Source organism: Phoxinus phoxinus (assembly GCF_949152265.1).
Source record: "Phoxinus phoxinus genome assembly, chromosome: 20".
Taxonomy (NCBI): domain Eukaryota; kingdom Metazoa; phylum Chordata; class Actinopteri; order Cypriniformes; family Leuciscidae; genus Phoxinus; species Phoxinus phoxinus.
In genome coordinates this window covers 32,102,241-32,118,061 of record NC_136895.1, presented here as the reverse complement: position 1 = coordinate 32,118,061, position 15,821 = coordinate 32,102,241, and the positions used below count along the sequence as shown (strand labels likewise).

Below are 15,821 nucleotides of genomic sequence, written 5' to 3'. Positions count from 1 at the left end.
CCTGACTGCTGAGTCCTGACTGTTGACTCCTGACTGCTGACTGCTGACTTTTGACTGTTGACTCCTGACTCCTGACACCTGACACCTGACTCCTGACACCTGACACCTGAGTCCTGACTGCTGAGTCCTGACTGCTGAGTCCTGACTGCTGAGTCCTGACTGCTGAGTCCTGACTGCTGAGTCCTGACTGCTGAGTCCTGACTGCTGAGTCCTGACTGCTGAGTCCTGACTGCTGAGTCCTGACTGCTGAGTCCTGACTGCTGAGTCCTGACTGCTGAGTCCTGACTGCTGAGTCCTGACTGCTGAGTCCTGACTGCTGAGTCCTGACTGCTGAGTCCTGACTGCTGAGTCCTGACTGCTGAGTCCTGACTGCTGACTCCTGACTGCTGACTCCTGACTGCTGACTCCTGACTGCTGACTCCTGACTGCTGACTCCTGACTGCTGACTCCTGACTGCTGACTCCTGACTGCTGACTCCTGACTGCTGACTCCTGACTGCTGACTCCTGACTGCTGACTCCTGACTGCTGACTCCTGACTGCTGACTCCTGACTCCTGACTGCTGACTCCTGACTGCTGACTCCTGACTGCTGACTCCTGACTGCTGACTCCTGACTGCTGACTCCTGACTGCTGACTCCTGACTGCTGACTCCTGACTGCTGACTCCTGACTGCTGACTCCTGACTCCTGACTGCTGACTGTTGACTCCTGACTCCTGAGTCCTGACTGCTGACTCCTGAGTGTTGACTCCTGACTCCTGACTGTTGACTCCTGAGTCCTGAGTGTTGACTCCTGACTGCTGACTCCTGACTGTTGACTCCTGACTGTTGACTCCTGACTGTTGACTCCTGACTGTTGACTCCTGACTGTTGACTCCTGACACCTGAGTGTTGACTCCTGAGTGTTGACTCCTGACTCCTGACACCTGACTCCTGACACCTGAGTCCTGACACCTGAGTCCTGACACCTGACTCCTGAGTCCTGACTGTTGACTCCTGACTCCTGAGTCCTGACTGCTGACTCCTGAGTGTTGACTCCTGACTCCTGACTGTTGACTCCTGACTGTTGACTCCTGACTCCTGAGTCCTGACTGCTGACTCCTGAGTGTTGACTCCTGACTCCTGACTGTTGACTCCTGACTGTTGACTCCTGAGTCCTGAGTGTTGACTCCTGACTGCTGACTCCTGACTGTTGACTCCTGACTGTTGACTCCTGAGTCCTGAGTGTTGACTCCTGACTGCTGACTCCTGACTGTTGACTCCTGACTGTTGACTCCTGACTGTTGACTCCTGACTGTTGACTCCTGACACCTGAGTGTTGACTCCTGACTGTTGACTCCTGACACCTGAGTCCTGACTCGAGCCTTGAACGGATGCCTTCTCCACCAGCAGAGCCTTGACCTCACAGCGGAGCAGAACCACACTTTCATACTCGCTCTTTTTGTACATTTGGGGACATTTTTATACAATCTTTTAAAAAGACTCACGTTTAAAACCTTTTGAATGAAAACCTTTTGAATGAAAACCTTTGTATTTTATAGATTAGCAATGGTCTGAGATGTAATTGTAAGCATTTGCCGCAGTGTTGTACAGATCTCTAACACGTCACACACGCTGAAAGATTCCTCTTACCCGCACATATGGAGGCTCGTTTCCGCCACGGAATGAACAAATTGAAAAATGTAATTGTGAATTTTTGTATCTCATGATTTTTTGTTTTTTTTCTCAGAACTGCGAGTTTATATCTTGTAATTATGACTGAAGGATAAAAAAGGTCATTTCAACTATATTTCGCAATAATGACCTTTTTCTCACAATTACGAGTTTATATTTCGTAATTGAGAGTTAGAAACTCATAATTATAAACTCATATAAATATAACTCAAGTTTATATAAGTTTACTTTTTGTGAATTTTTCTCACAATTTTGACTTTCTCACAAGTTTATATTTCGCAATTCTTAATTAAAAATTTTAATTGTGAATTTTGTATCATAATTTTGACTTTTTTCTCAAACTGAGTTTGTCTCACAATTATGACACAAAAAATGAAAAAGCTAATTACAAGTTTAAATTTCGCAATTCATATTTTTTTCTCAATTACGAGTTTATATCTCGCAAATCTGACAAAATGTAAAAAGTAATTGCGACTTATCTTTTGATAAATTATTATTATTTTTTTAGATTATATCTTACGTTTACATTTTTCTCACAATTCTTCCTAAAAAAAAAAAAAAGAGGCAATTGCAACTTTATATCTCGCAATTCTTACTTTTTCTCTTACAATTGCGAGTTTGTTTATTGTGCAAAAAAAAGTGTGATAAAAAGTCGCAATTGCCTCATTTTTTTTATTCCGTGGCAGAATTTACGCTTTGACTGTAAAAATGCAAATGCCACTGTTGACTTCTAACACACAATGTGCTGCTCAATCTTCTGAGACCCCAGACGGGTCATGTTTTGGCTGATAAGAACGCGTCAGAATCATGCTGTACAGACATGTTTTATACTCGTATGGTTGTGCTTTATTACTGTATTTGTTTCAGTCTCATCACTGGAACCAGTTTTAGCTGGAAACACGGCTGGAAACTTTGTAAAACACTGACTTGAAGTAAAACTGTTTTTAATATTTAACGCCTCATTTGTTTTCTCAAGCTGTCACTCAAACTTTAATCAAACGCTTAAATATTTACTGCCATTTTTGAGTTTTGCTCGTCCAGAAACACTTGCGTTCTCTTCAGCATATCTAGTGTTAGTGTAACTGTAATGTGTAATTATTTATTTAATTCATTTTCATAAAATTAAATAACAAATAAATTACAATAAATAACTATTATTTATTACTATTTTGTACAGTACAATCGTTATAACAGTATATTATTCTTTTTTTTATTTTATTTTTTTATAATTTTTATTTTATAGCCATTGAATTGGTAAAAACTGTGGTAATGTGACCAATTTTTTTTCTTGTGGTGAAATTAAAAAAAATATACATTTTTTATATTTCCATTTTCATTGGTGTAGGATTTAACAGATGTCTCTCTGAAATTTCGCAAATAATTACACAGTAATGGCAAGAAACACGTTGAATTAAACTACAGTTTTAAGTAGAAATACTCATAAAATGTACTAGTTATGGAAGCCCATTTCCGCCACAAGAAAAAAAATCATGCTTTGTTAAATCTTAATAATGACAAGTCATAACAAGTTATGACATACTAAGTAATAATTGACCATTTTAAATTCTGACAAAGTTCATTTCAACTTTTTATCTTATAATTATGACAGAAGTCTTCAATATTTTAATGTCATAATTATGCTTTTTAATGTCGTAATTATGACTTTTTAAGTCAATTTTGACTCATAATTTCTATTAATATCAATTATTACTTTCTCATATTTTCGAATGTCATAATTGCTTTACAAAAGCATGTTTTTCTTCTTATGTGGCAGAAATGGGCTTTCATACCAATAATGTTTACAACATTCAAAAAATATTTTCATTACAGTGAATTTTCCTAAATCATTTTGTCATAAAAAAAAGTCTGAACAGTTTTTTAAATTGTGCACTAATTCACTCCAGACAAAAGAATAATAAACTGTTTTGAAATAGAAATAACATTATTTCAGTGAAAATGGACTATCAAAAAAACATAAAGGCACATAAAATATAATTACAGCATTGTTTAGTTATCGTGCATGATGTCATCAGCTCAATTTAGGGACACTTATAGGGACCTTGTTACTATTGTGTATTTTCAGAAAAGAAGAATGAACTATTTTGAAAGGTAAATAACACTGAAATATTGGTGAAAATGACTGTAAAAATATAAAGGTACATCAAATATAATTGCATCATCCTTTAATGCATTCAAAGGATGACATGTGCAATAATTAATAAATCAATTCAACACATTTTTCATATCACGGGGTAACTAGAGATTATGCCAGCTCCAGCCTCTCATGAAGACTTCAGATGACCCGACACCTACCCCAGAACATCAAACATGCAGGATTATACAACAATATGATTTTATCATTGCTTTAAAATGCACAGTAATTTGGCTTAAACTATCTTACAATTACTTTCTGATATCATCTCATCAAATGCTATTGTGGTTTTGTTACATCGAAACATGGATTTTGTGTAAAGCTGCTTTGAAATGGGATGTATTGTGAAAATCGTTCTGCAAATGAATGTTTGAAGTAAATTGAATTGACTTGAAAGCGCCACTGCATTGTTGGTTTCTTTACCATTTTGAAGTTATAAACCCAATCTGACAAAAGTTAGAAGAGCCATTTGGGGACCTTATACCCAGCATGCAAATTTCAGACATTTTTACTGTAGCATTATGAAGTTATGGACCCATGAATTTGACAAACATGACTAGTTAGAAGTGCCATTGCATTGTTGGCCCAGTTGGTGGCGCTATATCTCAGCTGCCTTTGAGGGTACGCTACAACTTGAACTGATGCCTTATTGCTAGTATGCATCACTGTCACCATGCCAAATTCCAGACATTTTTACAGTACAATTATGAAGTTATGGACCCATGAATTTGACAAATGTGACGATTAAGCTAGAAGAGAAATTGCATTGTTGGCCCGTTTGGAAGCGCTATATCTCAGGCATGTTTATGGGTGTGTTAAAAGTTTCACTGATGCGTTACACCCAGTTTGATTGACCGTCACCCTGCACAATATCAGACATTTCTACTGTAGCATCATGAAGTTATGGACCCATGAAGTTGACAAAGTTACAGGAGACATTGCATTGTTGGCCCAGTTGGTGGTGCTGTATCTCAGCGGCCTCTGAGGGTACGGAGAGAGTTCCTCTGGTGTCTCATACCCAGTGTACTTGACTGTCAGCCTCATGATTTGCAGACGTATTTACAGTAGCACTATGAAGTTATGGACCCATGAATTTGACAGAGGTGACAATTCAGTTGAATAGCCATCGCGTTGCTGGAGCGGACCTGCAAATAAGCTGGATTCAGCCTCCTACATCTCAGTGTTTGTACTGCTGTTATTTACATAAACGGTAAAACAACATAAGTTACGTCAAATTGTTTTGGAAAAGTCTGAGAAATCGGGTCCGTTTGTCGGACCTTGTTGAATTATTATGGAAAATATTTTCAGACACTTTGAGCGAACAGCTTCACGACTGTTCAAGTTCAAATTGTAAATTGCTTCACAACTTAAATAACACGGCGAATTCTGTGGTTGGGAAACGCTAATAAGCCTATATGACCTTTAAACCCCTAACAATACTCAGGATTAGCCTGAAATATTAACACTTATAATATAGCTTATCCAACTTAGTGGTTTGCAACATCGACTATTTTAGAACTGAATTACATCAACATGAATTGATATGAATAATGACTATTGTCTTAACAGCACAATCTGAAAAAAGTTTGTCATTGATTGCTATTTTCCTGTTTATCACGTGAAGCTTGAACATAAACATTCACACAGACCTCAAATATGAGCCTGAGTGATGTTTTGATTGTGTTTTAACAGTTAACACACATTTCAGACTGCATAGAGATCACACACACACACACACACACAGTAAATCAATCCAGTGCAGCAGTGAATTGTTCAAATCATTTTATTAAAAAATGTCATCTAAGGAATAATGTAAACCAGTTTAAACACATCTAAAAACGACTGCTTCGGTTCGTCTGTAACACAAGCTCGACTACATGTAAAATCTCTCCGGATCTAGAGGATCTACGACGAATATGACACGCGTGATCATGTTTGTTCATAGGCATAGACACAACACTCATCCGTTTCTCACACTCATACACTCGTCTCTCGCTCAGGGACGCGTCAGTTCGAGTCCTCGAGGTTGCCGCTCTTTTGGTCAGGGTCGCTGCACAGGCGGTCCATGATGCTTTGCAGGCCGGGCTGAACGATCCCCAGCAAAGGCCTCTGGGAAGGGTCTCCGTTCCAACAGGCCTCCATCAGCTGCCAGCACTCCTCATCGAACAAGGCCAAGCGCTCCGGCCGCGAGCCTGAAACAAAGTCAAAATTAGGATATTTAACTCCACAATTACAAATTCTTAATCAAGAATTGCGAAAAATAAAATATTAAAATATTAAAATAAAAAAGTTAATATTTCGCGAAGTTTATCTTTTTTTCTCAATTACGTTTAAATCTTTATTACACATTTTTACACAATTGTGAGAAAAAAGTTAAAATTGTGAAAAAAAAAAAAATCGCACAATTACAAGTTTATATTTCGCAATTCTTAATAAAAAAATCATAATTGTAAATTTTGTATCAAAATTTTGACTTATCTTTTTTCTCAATTACGTTTCAATCTTTATTACAAACTTGCAATTGTGAGATTTTTTTTAAAAAAAGTCAAAATTAAGATACAAAATTTACAGTTATTATTTTTTATTAAGAATTGCGAAATATAAACTTGTAATTGTGCGATTTTTCCCCACAATTTTAACTTTTTTATTTTTTCTCACAATTGCAAGTTTATATTTTGCAACTGTTAATTAAAAATCGTAATAGCGAATTTGGTATCTTAATTTTGACATCTTTTTTCTCAATTACGTTTTAATTCTTTTTTACAAATTTTTAATTAAGAATTGCGAAATACAAACTTACAATTGTGAGAAAAAAGTTAATATTGTGGGGGGGGGAAAAATCGCACAATTACAAGTTTATATTTAGCAATTCTTAATAAAAAAATCATAATTGTAAATTTTTTATTATATAAGATAATTGACTTTTTATAAGATAATTGATCTTTTTTTCTCAATTACGTTTAAATCTTTATTACAAACTTGCAATTGTGAGAAGAAAAAAAAAGTCAAAATTAAGATACAAAATGTACAGTTATTATTTTTTATTAAGAATTCTGAAATATAAACTTGTAATTGTGCAATTTTTTTCCACAATTTAAACTTTTTAATTTTTTCTCACAATTGCAAGTTTATATTTTGCATATATTTTCAGTTCTTTTTTACAATTTTTTTATTAAGAATTGCGAAATACTAACTTGCAATTGTGAGAGAAAAAAAAGTTACAATTGTGAGAAAAAGTTTATATTTCGCAATTCTTGTATCATAATTTTGACCTTTTTTCACAACTGTTTCTCTCACAAAAATAAATAAAAAAGGTAATTACAACTTGATATTTCCCAATTCAGATTTTTTTTCTCATTTATGAGTTTAAATTTCGCAAACCTGACTAAATGTAATATTTTGATAAAATTTCAGTTTTTTTTCCCTTATGTTTATATATTTTTTATCACAATTACGAGTTTACATCTTGAAAGGAAGTTTATCAGGCCGGGAGCCTGGAACGCAGAGAAACTCGTGAGCCAATCAGCATGTGCCGATATTTACCCAGAGTTCACAGCTGGAGGAGAAACCCACTCTGACCTTTCTTGACGTTGGTCCACAGCTGGTCTTTACTGGAGCATTTCTCGAAGGCTTCTGGGAGTTTGATGGAGCCGGTGCACAGATACCAGAAGAGGATCCCGAAGGCGTACACGTCCACCGAGTTATCGTACTTTCCTGGAAACAAACACAAACTATTTATTAAAAAATATTAAACAGATGACTCTTGGGTTTGATTCGCTGACTGATTCGGTCTGATATTAAACAGATGACTCTTGGGTTTGATTCGCTGACTGATTCGGTCTGATATTAAACAGATGACTCTTGGGTTTGATTCGCTGACTGATTCGGTCTGATATTAAACAGATGACTCTTGGGTTTGATTCGGTCTGATATTAAACAGATGACTCTTGGGCTGATTCGGTGACTGATTCAGTCTGATATTAAACAGATGACTCTTGGGCTGATTCAGTGACTGATTCGGTCTGATATTAAACAGATGACTCTTGGGCTGATTCGCTGACTGATTCGGTCTGATATTAAACAGATGACTCTTGGGCTGATTCAGTGACTGATTCGGTCTGATATTAAACAGATGACTCTTGGGTTTGATTCGCTGACTGATTCAGTCTGATATTAAACAGATGACTCTTGGGTTTGATTCGGTGACTGATTCGGTCTGATATTAAACAGATGACTCTTGGGTTTGATTCGGTGACTGATTCGGTCTGATATTAAACAGATGACTCTTGGGCTGATTCGGTGACTGATTCGGTCTGATATTAAACAGATGACTCTTGGGCTGATTCGGTGACTGATTCGGTCTGATATTAAACAGATGACTCTTGGGCTGATTCGGTGACTGATTCAGTCTGATATTAAACAGATGACTCTTGGGCTGATTCAGTGACTGATTCGGTCTGATATTAAACAGATGACTCTTGGGTTTGATTCGGTGACTGATTCGGTCTGATATTAAACAGATGACTCTTGGGTTTGATTCGGTCTGATATTAAACAGATGACTCTTGGGCTGATTCGGTGACTGATTCGGTCTGATATTAAACAGATGACTCTTGGGCTGATTCGGTGACTGATTCAGTCTGATATTAAACAGATGACTCTTGGGCTGATTCGCTGACTGATTCGGTCTGATATTAAACAGATGACTCTTGGGTTTGATTCGCTGACTGATTCAGTCTGATATTAAACAGATGACTCTTGGGTTTGATTCGGTGACTGATTCGGTCTGATATTAAACAGATGACTCTTGGGTTTGATTCGGTGACTGATTCGGTCTGATATTAAACAGATGACTCTTGGGCTGATTCGGTGACTGATTCGGTCTGATATTAAACAGATGACTCTTGGGCTGATTCGGTGACTGATTCGGTCTGATATTAAACAGATGACTCTTGGGCTGATTCGGTGACTGATTCAGTCTGATATTAAACAGATGACTCTTGGGCTGATTCAGTGACTGATTCGGTCTGATATTAAACAGATGACTCTTGGGTTTGATTCGGTGACTGATTCGGTCTGATATTAAACAGATGACTCTTGGGTTTGATTCGGTCTGATATTAAACAGATGACTCTTGGGCTGATTCGGTCTGATATTAAACAGATGACTCTTGGGCTGATTCGGTGACTGATTCAGTCTGATATTAAACAGATGACTCTTGGGCTGATTCAGTGACTGATTCGGTCTGATATTAAACAGATGACTCTTGGGTTTGATTCGGTGACTGATTCGGTCTGATATTAAACAGATGACTCTTGGGTTTGATTCGGTGACTGATTCAGTCTGATATTAAATAGATGACTCTTGGGTTTGATTCGGTGACTGATTCAGTCTGATATTAAACAGATGACTCTTGGGTTTGATTCGCTGACTGATTCGGTCTGATATTAAACAGATGACTCTTGGGTTGATTCAGTAACTGATTCGGTCTGATATTAAACAGATGACTCTTGGGTTTGATTCGGTGACTGATTCGGTCTGATATTAAACGGATGACTCTTGGGTTTGATTCGCTGACTGATTCGGTCTGATATTAAACAGATGACTCTTGGGTTGATTCAGTAACTGATTCGGTCTGATATTAAACAGATGACTCTTGGGTTTGATTCGGTGACTGATTCGGTCTGATATTAAACGGATGACTCTTGGGTTTGATTCGCTGACTGATTCGGTCTGATATTAAACAGATGACTCTTGGGTTGATTCGGTGACTGATTCAGTCTGATATTAAACAGATGACTCTTGGGTTTGATTCGGTGACTGATTCGGTCTGATATTAAACAGATGACTCTTGGGTTGATTCGGTGACTGATTCAGTCTGATATTAAACAGATGACTCTTGGGTTTGATTCGGTGACTGATTCAGTCTGATATTAAACAGATGACTCTTGGGTTTGATTCGGTGACTGATTCAGTCTGATATTAAACAGATGACTCTTGGGTTTGATTCGGTGACTGATTCGGTCTGATATTAAACAGATGACTCTTGGGTTTGATTCGCTGACTGATTCGGTCTGATATTAAACAGATGACTCTTGGGTTGATTCAGTAACTGATTCGGTCTGATATTAAACAGATGACTCTTGGGTTTGATTCGGTGACTGATTCGGTCTGATATTAAACGGATGACTCTTGGGTTTGATTCGCTGACTGATTCGGTCTGATATTAAACAGATGACTCTTGGGTTGATTCGGTGACTGATTCAGTCTGATATTAAACAGATGACTCTTGGGTTTGATACGGTGACTGATTCGGTCTGATATTAAACGGATGACTCTTGGGTTTGATTCAGTGACTGATTCGGTCTGATATTAAACAGATGACTCTTGGGTTGATTCGGTGACTGATTCGGTCTGATATTAAACAGATGACTCTTGGGTTTGATTCGCTGACTGATTCGGTCTGATATTAAACAGATGACTCTTGGGCTGATTCGGTCTGATATTAAACGGATGACTCTTGGGTTTGATTCAGTGACTGATTCGGTCTGATATTAAACGGATGACTCTTGGGTTTGATTCAGTGACTGATTCGGTCTGATATTAAACAGATGACTCTTGGGCTGATTCGCTGACTGATTCGGTCTGATATTAAACAGATGACTCTTGGGTTTGATTCGGTCTGATATTAAACGGATGACTCTTGGGTTTGATTCGGTGACTGATTCGGTCTGATATTAAACAGATGACTCTTGGGTTTGATTCGGTGACTGATTTGGTCTGATATTGAACAGATGACTCTTGGGTTTGATTCGGTGACTGATTCGGTCTGATATTAAACAGATGACTCTTGGGTTTGATTCGGTGACTGATTCGGTCTGATATTAAACAGAAGACTCTTGGGTTTGATTCGGTGACTGATTCAGTCTGATATTAAACAGATGACTCTTGGGTTGATTCAGTAACTGATTCGGTCTGATATTAAACAGATGACTCTTGGGTTGAATCAGTAACTGATTCGGTCTGATATTAAACAGATGACTCTTGGGTTGATTCAGTAACTGATTCGGTCTGATATTAAACAGATGACTCTTGGGTTTGATTCGGTGACTGATTCGGTCTGATATTAAACAGATGACTCTTGGGTTTGATTCGGTGACTGATTCGGTCTGATATTAAACAGATGACTCTTGGGTTTGATTCGGTCTGATATTAAACAGATGACTCTTGGGTTTGATTCGGTGACTGATTCGGTCTGATATTAAACAGATGACTCTTGGGTTTGATTCGGTGACTGATTCGGTCTGATATTAAACAGATGACTCTTGGGTTTGATTCAGTAACTGATTCGGTCTGAAATTAAACAGATGACTCTTGGGTTGATTCGCTGACTGATTCGGTCTGATATTAAACAGATGACTCTTGGGTTGATTCAGTAACTGATTCGGTCTGATATTAAACAGATGACTCTTGGGTTTGATTCAGTGACTGATTCGGTCTGATATTAAACAGATGACTCTTGAGTTTGATTCGGTGACTGATTCGGTCTGATATTAAACAGATGACTCTTGGGTTTGATTCGGTCTGATATTAAACAGATGACTCTTGGGTTTGATTCGGTGACTGATTCGGTCTGATATTAAACAGAAGACTCTTGGGTTTGATTCGGTGACTGATTCAGTCTGATATTAAACAGATGACTCTTGGGTTGATTCAGTAACTGATTCGGTCTGATATTAAACAGATGACTCTTGGGTTGAATCAGTAACTGATTCGGTCTGATATTAAACAGATGACTCTTGGGTTGATTCAGTAACTGATTCGGTCTGATATTAAACAGATGACTCTTGGGTTTGATTCGGTGACTGATTCGGTCTGATATTAAACAGATGACTCTTGGGTTTGATTCGGTCTGATATTAAACAGATGACTCTTGGGTTTGATTCGGTGACTGATTCGGTCTGATATTAAACAGATGACTCTTGGGTTTGATTCGGTGACTGATTCGGTCTGATATTAAACAGATGACTCTTGGGTTTGATTCGGTGACTGATTCACTCTGATGAATCACACAGAGATCGGGTGTTTTCGGACCTGTAAAGAGTTCTGGTGCCATGTGGATGGGTGTCCCGACGATGCTGCCGGACATCATGGCCTCGGGTTTGCAGAAGCCCAGGTCCGTGATCTTGGCCCGGTTCTGTTTGTCCAGCTGCACAGAAGAACAATCCCAGCGTTATGAAGTTTGTCTCAGAGAACCGAATCAGACGCGGATCAGACATGGGTTAGACACGGTTCCTCACCAGAACGTTCTTCAGCTTGATGTCCCGGTGCAAGAGACCCTGACCGTGCAGGAACCGGATCCCCTCCACCACGTCCAGAGCGATCTGGAGACGCTCCTTCAGAACCAGACCCGCCTGAGAGAGACAGACACGTTAGAACCACAGACAGACAGATCCACAGACAGACAGAACCACAGACAGACAGATCCACAGACAGACAGGACCACAGACGGACAGGACCACAGACAGACAGAACCACAGACGGACAGGACCACAGACAGACAGAACCACAGACGGACAGAACCACAGACGGACAGAACCACAGACGGACAGAACCACAGACGGACAGAACCACAGACAGACAGAATCACAGATAGACAGGACCACAGACAGACAGAACCACAGACGGACAGGACCACAGACAGACAGAACCACAGACGGACAGGACCACAGACAGACAGAACCACAGATAGACAGGACCACAGACAGACAGAATCAAAGACGAACAGAACCACAGACAGAATCACAGATAGACAGGACCACAGACAGACAGAAGCACAGACAGACAGAACCACAGACAGACAGAACCACAGACAGAAGCACAGACAGACAGAAGCACAGACAGACAGGACCACAGACAGACAAAACCACAGACAGACAGAACCACAGACAGACAGAACCACAGACAGACAGAATCAGAGACAGACAGAACCACAGACGGACAGAACCACAGACGGACAGAACCACAGACGGACAGAACCACAGACAGAAAGAACCACAGACAGACAGAACCACAGACAGACAGAACCACAGACAGACAGGACCACAGACGGACAGAACCACAGACAGACAGAACCACAGACGGACAGAACCACAGACAGACAGAACCACAGACAGACAGAATCAGAGACAGACAGAACCACAGACGGACAGAACCACAGACAGACAGAACCACAGACAGACAGAACCACAGACAGACAGGACCACAGACGGACAGAACCACAGACGGACAGAACCACAGACGGACAGAACCACAGACGGACAGAACCACAGACAGACAGAATCACAGATAGACAGGACCACAGACAGACAGAACCACAGACGGACAGGACCACAGACAGACAGAACCACAGACGGACAGGACCACAGACAGACAGAACCACAGACAGAACCACAGATAGACAGGACCACAGACAGACAGAATCAAAGACGAACAGAACCACAGACAGAATCACAGATAGACAGGACCACAGACAGACAGAAGCACAGACAGACAGAACCACAGACAGACAGAACCACAGACAGAAGCACAGACAGACAGAAGCACAGACAGACAGAATCACAGACAGACAGGACCACAGACAGACAAAACCACAGACAGACAGAACCACAGACAGACAGAACCACAGACAGACAGAACCACAGACAGACAGAATCAGAGACAGACAGAACCACAGACGGACAGAACCACAGACAGACAGAACCACAGACAGACAGAACCACAGACAGACAGAACCACAGACAGACAGGACCACAGACAGACAGAAGCACAGACAGACAGAACCACAGACGGACAGGACCACAGACAGACAGAACCACAGACGGACAGAACCACAGACAGACAGAACCACAGACAGACAGAATCAGAGACAGACAGAACCACAGACGGACAGAACCACAGACAGACAGAACCACAGACAGACAGAACCACAGACAGACAGAAGCACAGACAGACAGGACCACAGACAGACAGAATCACAGACAGACAGAACCACAGACGGACAGGACCACAGACAGACAGGACCACAGACAGACAGAACCACAGACGGACAGGACCACAGACGGACAGAACCACAGATAGACAGAATCACAGAGAAGACAGAACCACAGACAGACAGAATCACAGACAGACAGGACCACAGACAGACAGAACAGAGAGACAGAACCACAGACAGACAGAACCACAGACAGACAGAACCACAGACGGAGAGGACCACAGACAGACAGAACAGAGAGACAGAACCACAGACAGACAGAACCACAGACGGACAGGACCACAGACGGACAGGACCACAGACGGACAGGACCACAGACAGACAGGACCACAGACAGACAGAACCACAGACAGACAGAAGCACAGACAGACAGGATCACAGACAGACAGAACCACAGACGGACAGGACCACAGACGGACAGAACCACAGACAGACAGAACCACAGACGGACAGAACCACAGACAGACAGGACCACAGACGGACAGGACCACAGACGGACAGGACCACAGACGGACAGGACCACAGACAGACAGAACAGAGAGACAGGACCACAGACAGACAGAACCACAGATGGACAGGACCACAGACAGACAGAACAGAGAGACAGGACCACAGACAGACAGAACCACAGTCGGACAGGACCACAGACAGACAGAACCACAGATGGACAAAACCACAGACGGACAGAACCACAGACGGACAGGACCACAGACAGACAGAACCACAGACGGACAGAACCACAGACGGACAGAACCACAGACGGACAGAACCACAGACGGACAGAGCCACAGACGGACAGAGCCACAGACGGACAGAGCCACAGACGGACAGGACCACAGACGGACAGAACCACAGACGGACATAACCACAGACGGACAGAACCACAGACGGACAGAACCACAGACGGACAGAACCACAGACGGACAGGACCACAGAGAGAACCACAGACAGACAGAACCACAGACGGACAGAACCACAGACGGACAGAACCACAGACGGACAGAACCACAGACGGACAGATGTGTGCCGGTACCTTCAGGCCTGTGTAGAGATCTCTGTGCAGTCGATCCATGATCAGCAGAACGGCGATACTGGAGCCGCCGCCGTACGAGTGATCGATAACCGACCCATGAAGATTCACCAACCGCTCGTGTTTAGGCAGAGACCTGACAGACATGAGAAGTGTAATGATTCATTCAACAATAATACCAAAATTACAGTTTAGGATTGGGAATCGAAAATCGATTCCTCTGTGGTACGATACCCAACCTTACCACTGTATTATTATTTAAACAAAAAATTCAAAAAGAAACAATAAAATTACAATTAATAATAATAATAATAATAATAATGATTAAACAATATGAAAAAATAACTAAAATTATTGTTATGAAATCAAATTGAAATTAAAAATAATAAATAAAATGAATGGATAATAAAAATAACAATGGATAATAACAAGCACTATCAATTAATTAATAATAATAATACAAATAAAAATAGTAATAATAAGTACTATTATTATTTTTATAATAAAATAAACTATTAAGTTTTAGTATTTTTATTCATTTTATTATTTTTAACAGGTAACTCAATTTATTATAAGCTATATAGTAGTTAAATTATTAACAGATTGATGTATGTGAGCTCATGATGTGCAGCTGCATGGGTTTGTGGGTAGGACAATGTGGTTTCCAATGCTGTTACCGTGTAGTGAGTGTGTGTAAGTGTAAGAGTGTGTGTGTGTGTGTGTGTGTCCAGCGCAGTGCTGTTACCGTGTAGTGAGTGTGCGTAAGTGTAAGAGTGTGTGTAAGTGTAAGAGTGTGTGTGTGTGTGTGTGTGTGTGTGTGTGTCCAGCGCAGTGCTGTTACCGTGTGTAGTGGAACTCCAGCGCGAGGTCGTTCCAGTGCTTGTCGTCAGGAGGAACCACAGACTTCAGCGCA

The 15,821-nt window shown here is 40.5% G+C and overlaps 1 protein-coding gene across 1 annotated transcript in view; it reads right to left on the bottom strand.

Moving 5' to 3' along the window:
* Positions 1–5,591: 5,591 nt before the first annotated feature.
* Positions 5,592–15,821, bottom strand: part of dstyk (dual serine/threonine and tyrosine protein kinase) — a 54,422-nt gene continuing 44,192 nt past the window's right edge. Inside the window, exons 9-14 of the mRNA XM_079593890.1 lie at positions 15,750–15,821; positions 14,912–15,044; positions 12,125–12,238; positions 11,919–12,033; positions 7,405–7,539; positions 5,592–6,017 (exon numbers count right to left, since the gene is read on the bottom strand). The exon at positions 15,750–15,821 is cut by the window's right edge and continues 85 nt beyond it. Of these exons, the coding sequence (XP_079450016.1) occupies positions 5,833–6,017; positions 7,405–7,539; positions 11,919–12,033; positions 12,125–12,238; positions 14,912–15,044; positions 15,750–15,821 (754 nt within the window). The 3' untranslated portion in view covers positions 5,592–5,832. The remainder of the gene's footprint in view (positions 6,018–7,404; positions 7,540–11,918; positions 12,034–12,124; positions 12,239–14,911; positions 15,045–15,749) is intronic.